Source organism: Endocarpon pusillum, assembly GCF_000464535.1.
Source record: "Endocarpon pusillum Z07020 unplaced genomic scaffold scaffold4044, whole genome shotgun sequence".
NCBI lineage: Eukaryota > Fungi > Ascomycota > Eurotiomycetes > Verrucariales > Verrucariaceae > Endocarpon > Endocarpon pusillum.
This window is the reverse complement of record NW_006916388.1, coordinates 212,584-226,830: the sequence shown is the minus strand read 5'-3', so window position 1 is coordinate 226,830 and position 14,247 is coordinate 212,584. Positions and strand designations below refer to the sequence as shown.

At 48.9% G+C, this 14,247-nt stretch overlaps 4 protein-coding genes across 4 annotated transcripts; 2 read left to right on the top strand and 2 right to left on the bottom strand.

Moving 5' to 3' along the window:
• Positions 1–458: 458 nt before the first annotated feature.
• EPUS_03335 (uncharacterized protein) lies at positions 459–5,219 on the bottom strand (the record flags this gene model as incomplete). The annotated part of the gene is made up of 4 exons (XM_007805158.1): positions 459–1,356; positions 1,407–1,636; positions 1,685–4,735; positions 4,788–5,219. 4 exons carry the CDS (start codon positions 5,217–5,219, stop codon positions 459–461), a joined length of 4,611 nt encoding a protein of 1,536 aa, XP_007803349.1.
• Positions 5,220–6,093: 874 nt separating this feature from the next.
• EPUS_03334 (uncharacterized protein) lies at positions 6,094–8,130 on the bottom strand (the record flags this gene model as incomplete). Its single annotated transcript, XM_007805157.1, has 1 exon — positions 6,094–8,130. The coding sequence occupies one exon, from the start codon at positions 8,128–8,130 to the stop codon at positions 6,094–6,096; it is 2,037 nt and encodes a 678-aa protein (XP_007803348.1).
• Positions 8,131–8,819: 689 nt separating this feature from the next.
• EPUS_03333 (uncharacterized protein) lies at positions 8,820–10,399 on the top strand (the record flags this gene model as incomplete). The annotated part of the gene is made up of 2 exons (XM_007805156.1): positions 8,820–9,803; positions 9,854–10,399. The coding sequence occupies 2 exons, from the start codon at positions 8,820–8,822 to the stop codon at positions 10,397–10,399; spliced, it is 1,530 nt and encodes a 509-aa protein (XP_007803347.1).
• Positions 10,400–11,643: 1,244 nt separating this feature from the next.
• EPUS_03332 (uncharacterized protein) lies at positions 11,644–12,710 on the top strand (the record flags this gene model as incomplete). Its single annotated transcript, XM_007805155.1, has 2 exons — positions 11,644–11,702; positions 11,930–12,710. The coding sequence occupies 2 exons, from the start codon at positions 11,644–11,646 to the stop codon at positions 12,708–12,710; spliced, it is 840 nt and encodes a 279-aa protein (XP_007803346.1).
• Between the last annotated feature and the right edge of the window lie 1,537 nt (positions 12,711–14,247).

The window sequence follows — 14,247 nt, the reverse complement described above, 5'->3', positions numbered from 1 at the left end:
ATGAGTAGAGCTAAAGACCTCGAGCGTATACGCGCCACGCGTTGAGTGAAGGATGAAGAGGTCGGCTGCCAAAGCATTGGTAGAACACTGGCTTGTTCTCTCTTAAAGTACGAGCTTTGGTTACAGAGATGTTCACCATGTCAAATTTGATTTTTCACTACCTCCATTGCAAGTCGTTTTGAAGCGAAAGAGCTACAGTGTTTAAACTCCACGTCGTAGTTGGCTTCTATAACCTTCGTCCCAAAATATTTACAATTGTATATGAGGAAAGAATAACTGCTGCGAGACCCAACCTGACTCTAGATCTTCGTATAGTAGTCAACAGACTCCCTGAGCGCCCATGAGATTCCATCTGTTTCGAAACCAAAGAAGCCAAGCTCGCTGCGTCGCTCGTCACATGCAAGGAAGGAGAGATAAGAGACACCCGCCAGCAATGCCCTGTAGTAGTAAGCTCCCGTTCATTGAAGCTCTGAAGTGATGTCTCGTATTCGACTGGTTGAAGGTGTAATAGGATAGGGACTGTGCGGCTGAGAATGGCTGGACTCAACGCGGGTGAGGAGCGCGGCTGAGGTGAAATCTCGGCTACCTTCGAAACTGGGTCTCAGCCGGTCCATTGATTGCCGCGCTCGTTCGTAAGAGGAGCGTACCGGCTTTGACGACGGGAGATCACGTGTTGGCGGGGCCAAATCAAGAGAAGTTTTCGTCCTGTCCGTGCCGTCGCTACTATTTTGGCTTCTCGGATTGCGTGTCTTTGCTGTAGTTTCAGAGGGTGGGTATAAAGGCCGCTCCGAGTCGGTGATGCTTACAGGACCCTTTCCGTTCACTTTGGACGGCTTAGCCAGCTCTGATGACGTTGTGGAAGTGTCCCCAGATTTGCCTGCAGCAGGTTTAGGCTCATCCAGGTAATTGAAAGTGCCGAGCCTTATTTGCTCGCGTATGATGTCAATGTCGCGAGGGAAGAAGTTCTTCTGTATAAATTTTGCAGAGAAGCGAGGCAGAAGACAGATGATGATGATGAGGAGTGTTAGCGTCCAGAACGTCAACGTGCCGTACACATCCCTTGCCGCCTCGTAGAACCTGAAAGAATCTGGGAATGAGGAAAAGACGCCGGTCCAGAACCAAATCAGGAGAGTACTAAGTGCCACGATCAACAGCGTTAACCAATCCCAGCGGTAAGTGTTGAGAAGGACGTAAATGTTGACGACTGCAATCGTGGCACAGGCAACGTAGACGCCCATGCGAGAGGTATCGTCAACAACACGACCACTTTCTGTCACAAAAACGGCTGGGGCGAAAAGAAGGTATCCCATGAAAAAGCAAATGACGGACTGATACACACCGTCAATCATATAGACCCTGTAAAACTTTAGCTCTAACTTATTGAGAAGATCCACGGAAGAATTCACCAGAATTTGGTTTGGGTCCATTCCTTGCGCTCCATGCCCCGTCTGTACAACTGCGGAACAGCGAGTGACACCTTGTCGCTCACATCTTGGTCCAGTATACCCATCAAAATAACGGGGAGTGAGGTGAATACAACATTGGCTAGGAGGACATAGGTGTACTCGAAGAAATATGTGATGTCGAAATTGGTGTAGATTTGGTACCAGAACAGGGCGAGGGTCCATACAATGTTCTGCGAATGGTCAGTGTTCGACAACACAATAGCTGAGAGACATCTTACCTTGTAGAAGAAATTGGCGACAGTCTCGGCAAGCCTTCTATAGGACCATCGTCCATGCACCAGTACCAACCTTTGCAGGAATCTAAATTGGCCAATGGCGTAGTCTGAGGACATCACAGCTTGTCGGCCTTCTTCACCAGCGATACCCACCCCAACATCTGCTTCCTGTATCATCGCCACGTCATTTGCCCCGTCACCAACAGACAAAGCCATGACATCAAGTCCATTTTTGACGAGTTGTACGACGGCGGCCTTTTGATAAGGGCTGACTCTGCAGCACAGAACGGATTTGCACTGCTTGCAAAGCAGTAAAAATCGTTGTCGAAGGTCGTCGTGAAGAACCAGCTTTAATGATTCGCCGTCAATGACGATTGCGTGCGTTGGAGGAGGCGGCTCGTGATTAAGCCGTGCAGCAGCAAGCTCCTCGTCTGAGCCTGTTAGACCAAAATCTTGCAAGTGTCGGTCCAACAAATCTGAAGCGATATCCTGATGGCCCTCCTCAACATTGAAGACAATAAGATCCATCTCATTGGAGAGGAGATTGCAGGAGAAGCCGATATTAATGGCGGTCTCGACCTTGTCACCAGTCAGGACCCAAAGCTTGATTCCCGCATCTCCTAGTAGAGCTATCGTGTCTGGGACGCCATCTTGCAGTCTGTCCTCGATAGCAGTACCACCTAGAAGCATCAAATCTCGCTCGATGCGATCTGACACTTCTTCAAGCTTACCGTCACGGTCCTCAATTGCATACGCGGCAATATCGTGGTCCCGACTCCAAGCGTAGTACTCGTCATCAGTGAGATCTCGCTCGGCAATACAAAGTGTGCGTAAACCCTCTCGGGCGAATGTTTCCAGATGCTCCGCTGTAGCTTTACGCAGTGGTTGCTGCAAGCCTTTTACCAATCTTGAGTAGATCATGCTGTCTGCCCCTTTGCAAAACAGCTTGATCCGACCATCCGGCATTCTTACTATGGCACTCATGCGTTTTCGGGTTGAGTTAAATTCTAGCGTGTTGAGGACCCTGTAGGTGCGGTCCTCACCCATGATGTTGAGATGTATATCGTCGTCAGAACGACCCAAGACTGTGAAGCCACAGTCTCGAGCAGTCGCAACCAGCGCTGCTTCGTCTGGAGACTGAGCCTTGAATTCTACCTTGGGTGGGTCACCTGCCGTCCTTTCAGTAATAACAGTGTGGCAAAGCGCAAGCGCAATCATGAAATGCTCGTTCGCTCGCTTCTGTTCTTCGCCGTGTTGACCGATCAAGTCTGCCACAAAGAGAGGAGCTACAAATGTGAGATCCTCGTCGCGTAGATAAGGGTTGTGGTGGATCTTGCGAAGATCAGCCAGCATTCGCACCCGATCCCTTGCAATTTCTTGGTGAATCCTGGCACTATGCTCATCAACATTGATACCCTGTCGCTTTTGGATCCCTGCCTGTGCTTCTGTGTATGCTTCTCCGTAGGCAACACCATTGATGGTACATTTCTTGAACTCCATCACATTTTGCGTCAAGGTTCCAGTCTTATCGGAGAAAATGTACTCGATCTGACCTAGATCATCAGATATGTTCCACGATTTTGGCGTGCATGGATAGTCGAGTTTTTCATAGTACATGAAAGTATCGCTGTAGATGAAGAAAGCTTGCCACGACCGAATAATTTCAAGCGAAATGTATAGTGAAATGGGAACCAAGTTCTGAAAAAGGATGACAGCAGACCAGAAGGTAATTAGCCCGTCAAGGGGCGGGTTCCCACCGATGGAGCCAAATTCGAAGAAATTAAGCGACTTATTACCTTGTGCCCAAGTAACACCTTGAACGATGCCGCATACGAGGCACATGAAGAAGAGAATGATGAAATTGTAGACGACATTCCAATTGAGGTCCTTGGCTATCCGAGCTCGTTTACTGGGTGCGATACCCGAGTTGAGCATGATCTTGGTCTCACGACCTGTGAAAACGACCACGCCGAGGACCCATTCTGTGTTTTTCAGGCTGCACCCTCGCAAAAGCAGATTGCCAATTCCGATTGGCTCGGCCATCTCTGTCATATTTGCATCACCCGTGTTCGAGATGCTCTGCTTCCACCTCACAACCCCGCTGTACTGGTAGAGGTTTGGGTGCGGGCCTTCACTGTCAATGACAAATTCTGCTTTCTCACAATCGCGAGCGTGTTTAACCTTTCTACCGGCACGCAAAGCTTGACGAACCTTCAAGTTCGTCTCACCGTCGAGGTTTTTCGTCTCGACGTAACAGGCACCGTCGGGGTCTGAGGTGGAAAGTATCACCACATCGGCAGGGATTTGTTCTTCGTTGTAGATGCGTACGAAGTCTCCAACCTGAACATTCTTCCAATAGTCTCGTTTGAAACGAGCCTTCTCTGGTGTAGCCTTGGAAGTGTTCAAAATGCTTCCATAGTCTTTTACTGGTCCAAAATCGGATCGACGCTTTACAGGGGTTGGTTCGTGCGTACGTAAATTTGAGGGAGCGTTAGCCGCCTGAGGATCAGCATCCAGAATGCCATGTTCGCCATGGTTCTCAAAAGAAAATGCTGTGCCAGGTCGAAAGCCAGGGGACAAGTGCATCTGAGAATGAACAGCAGAGGCCGCACCTGGGGAAGACACTGGTGTCAGAGGAATGTCGCTGCAGTGTTGGTGCGATCGAGTGGAATGGAACGACGTTCTATCTGAATATATTGAGGTCCTTATAGACGGCCTTGTATTAGTCGACAAGCGATGGCCATCAAGTTCTGACATGTCTGGTCCACGCTCCTTCTTGAATTTGCGCTTGTGTAAGTTCTTCATCGTTCTGTAGCAAAAGGTGATAAGTTTCGTGGAAGATTTCTTAACCCGTCGCCACGCACTAACGTTATCTTCGGAAGAATTGACGTTCTCCCAGTCAACCAGACGGTGTATTGGGGAATTATTAAGTTCATCGTCCAAGACCGTCCTCCGCCAATCCTCCACAGCATCTTTAATTCCTGTAACGAACAGGATAAAAATCAGAGGCACTGCGGCAAGACCCGGATTGGAAGCGCCGAAAATTGAAAAGATCTGTAGGATCGTAAGCGCATTTCATCTCTATGAATTCCAGAAGTCTACCTACGCCCAGTATGATGATGAACAGGAAGTAAACATTTGCAATATTGTGAAATTGAAACCACAGATTCTTTGGGATAAAACTCAATGGAGTATACTTCGAAGTGCGGATCTTGTTACGCCCAAAGTGGTTTTTCACATGCCCGTTCTCATCTCTGGCATCTTCCGGGGGAGGTAAGTTAATGTAGACGATCCGTGGTTGCGATTTGGACTCAGCACCGACTTCTGGATCGGATGCACTTGGCGATGACTCTTCATTATGTTCTCTTTCTTCCGCAGACGCAGATCGTTTCTGAAGTCGTTTGATGACCGACATGCGCTTCCTCAGTGCGCTCTGGCCCGTGATATGTTGTGAAGCCCATCGCATTCTTTTCACTGGTTTAGAGACATTACTCTTGCCACTAGTCTCTCCTTCCCCATCGAACTGTATGCGCACCATGTTGCGATGTGATCTGTGCCGTATTCATGGACCATAAGTCGCAATTGGGTGGTATGCGCGGATCTTGCTCCTGATTGTCTACATGTGACAAACTCAGTGGGGTGAGGTTGGTTATCGGAGCTGCTAGTCCTGTATGGGACTTGGATGTATAGCAAAGGGATGAGGTCCAACCAAGAAAGCTATCGTCAACAATCCGGTTGGATATCATAAGAACCTGCGAGCGGCAATCTTCCGATAAATGTGTTGGACTTTGCAGCAGCACTGGAACCCTTGTTGTTGCTCACGGATTGGATGGCGAATTAGTCAGACAAAGCGTAGGCATAGTAGGGATCCTGCTGCTTTGAAATGGGGGCGCCAGAAACAGAGCCGGGAGGCAAGGACAAAGCGCACAAGCCACAGCGGTCTTAATATTCTGAGACAAGCCAGAGGTCAACTCAATAAGCAAGTGTTGTGCTCTCTGGAAGAGCTTGACTGGGTCGGTTTTGATGGAGGATCTGGAGGTGAGGAATCCTTACAGGGAGGAAAGTTGTCAAGATTGCCAAGTGCCCGCCGGCGACCCGGACTCACCTACCGAAAGCTGACGGCTTACCAAGCCTGGATTTTGGCGGAGTTAAGCTAAATATAATTAATGCTCAGGCTCGCACTGCTCTATGTACGATGTATTTTAGTCTATGCTGGGCCAGCCGCACTTGTCTCAGCCCCCAAAGAGGAGTTGATGTTGGAGGATGCATTATTATTATTCTTGGTATTGTGCATTCTAATTAAGACACTAAAAACACGTTTAAAACCATCCCCATCCAGAAGATGGGGAGGTGGAAGTATACACGAATCCATACCTGAATTTTGAAGTGCCAGAACCGCGGATTGTATTTTCCTAACCAGACTCGAACGTGTGGCGGGTGGTCCCAATTGCCGTTCTGACCCTTCCCATCCAAATTGTTGCAGCGTCTTCTACACCCCCTGATCTCATACATTCCTGCTCTACAATTTCACGTACGGTTTTTCTGGTCAAGTCCGCACGCTTCTCCCGCTCGAGCTGTTCTGCGTTTGATGTATACGTCATAAGCGGACCTTCGCCGCCCGTTTTCGATGATAGGCCTCTCAGCTGCCCTCCCACAATCCCAATGTTTCTGGTGCTTGGAATTCGCATCAGTGTTTTTTCGACATCTTCCGTAGGATCAAGTTTCGTCGCCAGGGAGATGACTTGGTCCACGAGCGACGCGTACGCAGATTTGGTTCCACTTGGTGACTTCCGCTCGGAAGACTGAGGGGCCGGGTCTTTCGAAGCGCGCAAGGCAGCTAGATCCCCTGTCCTAGGTTGCTCATCACGACTAGTATCCGCATCATTGCCGGGGCCTAACTTTTTGATGTTATGTTGAACCTTTGTGTCGCCTGGTTGGCGAAGGACTGATGGGTATCTATTTGCCGCGCCTGATAATGCATGAGAACAGCATGGTATTGCAAGCCACGGTAAAGGAGACTCTGGGCAGCTCAGAGCTGCAAGAAGTGGTGTCCATGTAGTGAGCTCATCTGCGTGGTTCGAGACAATGAAGGTGCCTTGTTCGAATATGCCGTTGTGGACCAGCAGATCTTCTGGAAGCGGGTAGTCGATAGAATGTAGCGCTTCGAGAAATGGTCTTGGAATGCAGACCGATTGTTTGAGGCACGCAGTAATGCTTGTAGGAAAGATAGACCAGGTTCTGCGCGCCCTTGCGTCGAAACCCCATCCCCGGAAACCTTCCATTCTGAGAATATACACTAGGACCCCATTTCCACAGGCAATATCTACAAATCCAGGAAAGTGGGTTGGATTGTTGCCATACATTTTCCTCCAAAGTTCGAGCAAGAAAGCTGCGATTGAAAGATCTTCGAAAACATGCTTTGATGGATCGGTCTTCTCCACCCAGCGATTTATCAAGTCTGCTGCATACTGGGTTTTGAGCCTGGAATAAGTGTTCTGGACTAAGTGCTCAGGAATAATGTTATCTTTGATGTACTGCATTGCTGAGTTCCGCGTTGGCCTCTCTTCTTTATTACGAATATTCAGACAGACTGGGGTGTTCCGAACCAATCGTGTGAATGTCGAGAGAAGTGATAACAGCGTACGATGGACACGATCTGTGATAGACCGAGGATCATCAGCAGGACAGCTCCCTGAGAAGAATCGAAAGTGTACGGATAGTGCGCTGCTTGTTTGGTTTTGTTCCTCTGAGCTATCGAGTCTCTCACGCCTATATAGAAACGCCAGAGATTTTAGGGGTGGGTGGTACCAAGGCATATTCTTCCCCGTCAGAGGATCAGCGTGTGGTTGGTACACTACTAAATGCTGGGAGTGGTGCGCGACGGCCTGCCTATAGACCGATTTATTTCTGAGCTTCTCATCGAGCGATAGAGGGGCAAATACATGTTCATGGGCCTTCTCGCTGGAAGGGACCTCGTCGAAATCGGCTAGATCTTCGTCTTCAGCGGTGTAGATGTGACATGTCTGCAATAATGATTGGTCAAGCTGCGGCTTTCGGGGTATCAAGCGTCTGAGAATGGTTCTTCTAAGCTCGAAACCAGGAAACGGTAAGGGAGGAAGAGCCTCGTCTTCATTGCTGGTTTTAAGTTGCTGTTCCTCACAACCCAAATGGCTGTTGGAAGGCGGAATGCAGCGGAAGTCCTCTTTCTCCCGATTAGTCTTCAAGATCCCAGTGCTATCAAAAATGATATCAGCTCGGAAAAGATGGCTGGAATTGAGGTTGGGATTTTCCAACAGAACGTCAGTCACAGAATGGAAAGCTGTAGCGGAAAAGGACAGAGAGGACTGTCGGTATGAGGGGGATGTCAGCCATGACATGCCAGCAGTCCTCAAATGTGAATCTGTCAAAGGAACTAGAGGCAAATCTGAGGGATTTCGACGATTAGGCATGGTAACTCATCCAAAGGTATGAAGCATTGCAACAGGATAGCCTTCACAGTAGTGGGGCCCGTTGGAAAAGCAAGCCGCAGTCTTTCTGTTCTTGGAAGATGGACTCTGTTCTTTCATGACCTGCTCATGGCTTTAAGCCCCGGCGTTGATATAGTATATTGCAGGCAAGCTCAACATGAAAGGTTTCCAATAACTACTAATTGGACTGGTATCCAGGAGGCAGGAAGAACATATACGCCCGAGGAGAGGCTCAAACTCTCAGCCTTAAGATCTCTTCGTGATAAAGTCTTACGCGCTAACAAGTTGGGGGACCCGGTGCAGTCAATATTTGGAACAACTGGGTCAACGAAATTAGACGAATAGATGAACAAACGGACGAGGGGTGTGCTTGAACTGCTTTAGCAATTTCGATGCAGAATCTGATGTTGAAAATGCTGTTGTATCTAACACGAATTACTATGCAATAAGATGTTTCAAGAAAATAGCATCATGCCAAGCTTCGAGCTGCGAGAATTTCCCGCTGTTGAGGCAGTGCAGTGTTACAGGCCGGCGCAGCTGGCCAGGCAGCAGCTGCAACTGCTAACTACTAGTCTCAACCATAACCAAAACTCCACGATCCGTAAATACACGTACTCCGTACTGTCAGTTTACATACCGGCACAACTTCACATTTTAGATTGCCGAGAAGCATGGGTCGCAGCGTCGATCAAGACGTTCATGCAGCTTTCATAGAGTTCCGCGCCAAAGACGATGACAAGGTGAGTCTCGACGAGCTCTTTACCCGCCACCTCGCTGAATTGAGTCTCCAGTGCTTGTCGGTCCAATGCATCTATTGTCACCAGACTCGCGCGAAGAACACGAGTCGCCAGAAGCAACACCTAGCTGAATGCACAGCCAATCCCAACAATCATGTGAGTGCCATCCGAGCGCAAGCCAGTCCCGGTAATGCTGTTGCGGCTCCAAACGGGTACACAACCCCAAGTGGTCCTGGTCAAAATGCCTTGCCTGGACCGGCTGGTACCGTCGTCAATGGCGTTCCTCCACCAGGGCCATCATTACAAACACCTCTTCAGACCATGACCGGCCGACCTGCAATTCCATCCCAGACCGCAGTCGCTGGGCCATCTACTTTGACTACACCCGCCAGGCCAACGGCCGCCACGACGACGACAACAACAAAAACCCCCAAAACTGCAAAATCGACGCCTGGCACAGGTTTACCTGCCCCACCTCTTGACGATGTGCATGCCTCTTTTGTGGAGTTTAGAGCGAAAGATGAGGATAAGGTGTGCTCAATATCCGTGCTGTTGCTACGCTGTCATGCATGGCAAATCAGACTGACTTATTGCAAGTGCCTCTCTGTACAATGTATGTTCTGCCAACAAGTTAGGGCGAAAAATACTAGCCGACAACGACAGCACCTGCAAGAGTGTCCCCAATACCTTGCCGCCATGAAAGACTCTATTCCAGCCAATAACCTCTTGCACAAATTCGATGAGGGAGAAATTGCGAGGTCTCTTCAATTGCCAACCCCGTCTCTCGAACTGGACTTTCGCATGAGCATCAAGTTGAATCCTCGTGTTTCTCTCGGCCCAGGACTTTTCGGAGAACGAAACTGGGTGAGCTATGTTGGAGGCTCATGGGCTGGCCGATGGGGCAAAGGCGCTGTGATAGTGAGTTGAAATAGATCAATACTCTTGGATGAGAAGCTCACTTTTAGTAGCCTGGAGGACAGGATTCGCAACTCGTCGTTAAAGACCTAGCGACTCGCCTATCCGCGAATTATCTACTTCAGACTAACGATGAACCGCCTGCCTTTATATGTGTCAAGACTTCGGGCTGGAGAACGGGATCCAAGGATGTCTTGGAGAAGCTTCTGGATCCCGCTCAAGCGGACAGTGTAAATCCCAACTCTTACAAATTTCGACTCAACATAGAGCTAGAAACTGGTGATGAGAGGTATCTCTTTGTGAATACGCTGATGTGGGTGGGGAGTGGTTGCCGCAGAGGCGCAGAAGGTAAGCAGAATACTGTCGTCGGATTGCAAAAGCTGACTACCTGCAAGCCATATATGACGCTTATCGAATCCTATGAAAACCGCTCCACGGGAAATACGCTATTGACGTGTTTCAGCTCAGATCCCGAATTCCTTATGTTCGATGCAGACGAAACCGCTCGACAGGATTATGCTGGAATTCGTGCTCAACGAAGCCCTATCGGTGTTGATCATACTGGAGAGCGTGTTGGGATTTTTGAACAACTATGGTGATTTCAAGGAGATACGAGTGGCGTTCTGGGGTTTTAACAAAGATAAGGATCAGAGTTGCGTGGAGGGGAAATATCTGGCAGGCTAGGTCGTTTGCAACGCACAGGTTGCTTGCAGTTCTACCTAGATAATTCTGTAATTTTGATCGCTCCAATCTTACTTTCTGCTTTCCATATCTTCTAAGCGATAATTGGGCGACCCGGACTATCAAGTCAAGTTGTGCCTATCATTCCTGACTCCCTCGCCATGATGATTGACAATTTCTCCGGCAACATTGTCAAGAAAAGTTCATTTCTCCTGACTCTATCGGCCTTCGGCTAAAGACGGGGAATCACTCTATGTCTTGTTGGTGGGGATGAAATCATTGCAAGCAAAGAGACAGAGAGTGCTGAATAACTCTACGAAAGTCTGATTGGAGTTACCATTCGCCCCAGGCTCCAATGCTTGATTTTCTGAATTGATTAGTCATAAACCCTCGCCAGCGCCCGAGTGGTTCCATCTTTATCTGATTTACAAGTCTTACCAGAGTCTTCTTCCAACAACGAATCGGTGTCAGCGTGGACAAATAGCCTCTTGTACCTGGGCCTTATGGGAACCCTCCTGTAGGGTCGCATTGCCTAATGTGGTTTCATCACAGTGCCTCGGTTCTGCATCACGGATCTACGACTAGTTTAGATCGTACTCAGCGGTAAGTACTTGGTGGGGCGGCTATCGCATGCCGGGCTCCCACAAGGTTCCAACGTTGATGGCATATGATGACTGAGGCGCAGGATTTGGGTAGAAATGCTGCCGACAAACTGCTTTTCCAGAAAAGTAGTTGCGGATCTGTTCGAGCTCTTGGGCTGAGACGTTTGAGATTCAGTTCTATTTCTGAATCACGATGTTGGAAAGGGAAGGGGTTGCCAAGCCTTGAGGACTCTATCAATTTACGTTCCGGGTACCGCCCTTCATCTCCTTGTCCGATCGATGAGTCAACTTCCAATACGATTACAAAAATTCTACAATTACCACACTCGTACTCCGTATTACCTGCGCTCTGATCTGAATCTAGTTCAATGCCATCTTAATCCATTCATCTTCCAGGACAGAGTCTTGTATCGCGAACTATTTGGTGACAACTGCTACACATTCCCAGCCTCCCTTCCTGCCCCTGCCCTGCCCATCAACTCAACATTCGAAAGGGCTTGATTTACCCCAAGCTCAGGATTCAATCTTCAACACGATTGGAACCCGTCACTTGACTCATCATGCCTAGCAGACCAGGGAGATTAGAGGGCAAGAATGCTATTATCACGGGCGCGGCAGGGTAAGTGATATCTCTTTAACTGCATCGGTTCCAGGTTGAAGTTCCACTACATTCGGATACACCCACTCACTCACGTCAACCGTGACGAGATGGCGATTACCACATGACTTCCGATCCTGTTCCTCCTTTACACTAGCTTTCGGTGGGCTAGGTGTACAGCGCCAATGTTACCCACTCAAGCTTCCTGCTAGAAATCCAACATTTTACCTGAAGCTGAGACTTGATAGGGGCATTGGTCTGGAGACAACTATTCTTTTCGCCAGAGAAGGTGCTGCAGTATTGATGGCAGATATCTCGGAGCCGGCACTGGAGAAAGCACTTGCCAAAGCTAAGGAAATCGTGCCTGATGCAGCACGAATCTCGACTATGAAATGTGACGTCTCGAAAGAGTCAGACGTAAAGGCTATGGTAGAGTCGCAGGATCAGTACAACGGAATTGATATAATCTTCAACAATGCAGGAATCATGCATGCTGATGATGCCGACGCGATCGGTACGCCAGAAAAGATCTGGGATCTCACCCACAACATCAACGTGAAAGGTGTCTGGTTCGGGTCGAAGCATGCAGTCCTCAGTATGCGTCGACACAATAAGACCAAGGGAAGCATCATCAACGTGGCATCCGTTGTTGCTCTGGTGGGCTCTGCCACACCACAGCTTGCATACACTGCATCTAAAGGAGCGGTTATGGCGATGACGCGAGAGCTGGCTATTGTTCATGCACGAGAAGGATTCCGGTTCAATGCTCTCTGCCCCGCACCACTTAACACTCCGCTGCTTCAAGATTGGCTTGGCGACGATGCGGAAAAGAGACACCGACGTGAAATTCACTTCCCTACCGGCAGATTTGGAGAGGCGATTGAGCAGGCGCAAGCAGTGCTCTTCCTAGCTAGTGATGAAAGCAGTTTCGTTAACGGCACCGATTTTGTGGTCGATGGAGGAATGACCAAGGCCTATGTTACGCCCGACGGTCCTGCTACAGAAGCGCCAGCTAATTTGGCAAAATGAGGCATCCGAGGTCGTCCGAATGGCGTCCTGTCTGAATCTCCGAGAGAACACACTAGGCTTGAATGCAAGTGAAGCTGTGCAGGGGCTGTCACAAGGCATGGAAGGGATAGAACGTGTAGATGCGAATCTGCTGGTCAACACAATGTCATAGGCCGATGTTTACGAGCGACACAGTTTTAGATAGAAATTGTTCACGCTTCTGATCTGATTCTGTGACCTTGAATCTTTTGTCTTTCGGTTCTGACCACCGGCGACGATGCCAACAACGCTGTGAAGATTGCACATGGATCTGTGAGACGAAATGGTATTCCTGATCCTATTCCACATGCCAGGGCAGTGCTTGTATGATTATCTGGTAGATACAAACCCGGATGGTACTTGAGTAACTCCAAACGTGGCAGACAGATCGAAAGGTACACAGGGCAATCTATACAGTCAGCCCAGCCCATGCTGGTTAGCACATGTCATAGTACATCCTTTCTGTTCGCTAGATCAGAATTTGGTCAAGATGATTCAACACCGATTGAGTTCAAATATGATGACAGTTACCGTAGCAAAACGTACGGGGCTAGAATGCATGGACAGAACGTGCGCCAAAGGGAGCGTAGGCCAATAGAGTACACTACGGAGTAGAACCTCTAAATAACACGACTCTTAGTAACATGTACGGCCATCTTAAATTACTTCTTGTCTACTATCTCCACCATCTTTGCTCAAAAGCTTTTTCACAGGACTCCAAACTCTTCCCATATTTCGGCACATTCGACATCGCGTAGTCGTCGACTAGCCGCAATGAGCATAGAAGGGCTTGGCTTGGCACCATCTGAGGCAAACTTTGAACCCAACTGGGTGCCAAGGCGCGGTCAAGGTTCGGTGCAGGGTAGCAGAAATACAGTGAGACCAGAGAATGCAGCACCAAATGTCCGTAGCTAAGGATGGAAGCGAATCATGGCTTCCAAACCGTCTCTGCTGGCTTTGTCAGGATCTTACTTCCAGCCTCAGAAAGGGGCACCCTTATCCAAAGACCCCGACCAGTGTTTTCGTTCCGCCAGCCATAGACATCTCTTTGACAGCAGCTACGACCAGTCTCTTCGCCCCGCCGACTTTGGGCTACTCGCCGGACCATCTCAAAATGTTCGGCACAGGAGACCAATGCTCGCTCTGTCAGCTTCTGCTCGACAACATACCCGGGCGGAACCTGGAACAGATAGGCTCAGGCAAAGACTACGGTTTAGAGGTCGACTTGTGGATGGTTGAATATCAAGACATGAAAGGGGAACTAATGTGTAGAGGACAGATCAATGTGGCGACATCTCCAGTGTGGTATTAAATCTCGTTCCGGTTGGAGCCTGGTAATAAGTAATATCTCTGTTGTTTTGACGGATCGACTTATTATTTTGTGCAGCGGTCCAATCTTCTGATCTCAAAATTATGCGAGAAGGAGGGCCGGACGATCGTTTGCTTTCTCAAAGTTTGAAGACTATCAAGACGTGGATGGGTAGATGTGCACACGAGCATAGGAGAAGATGTACGAATG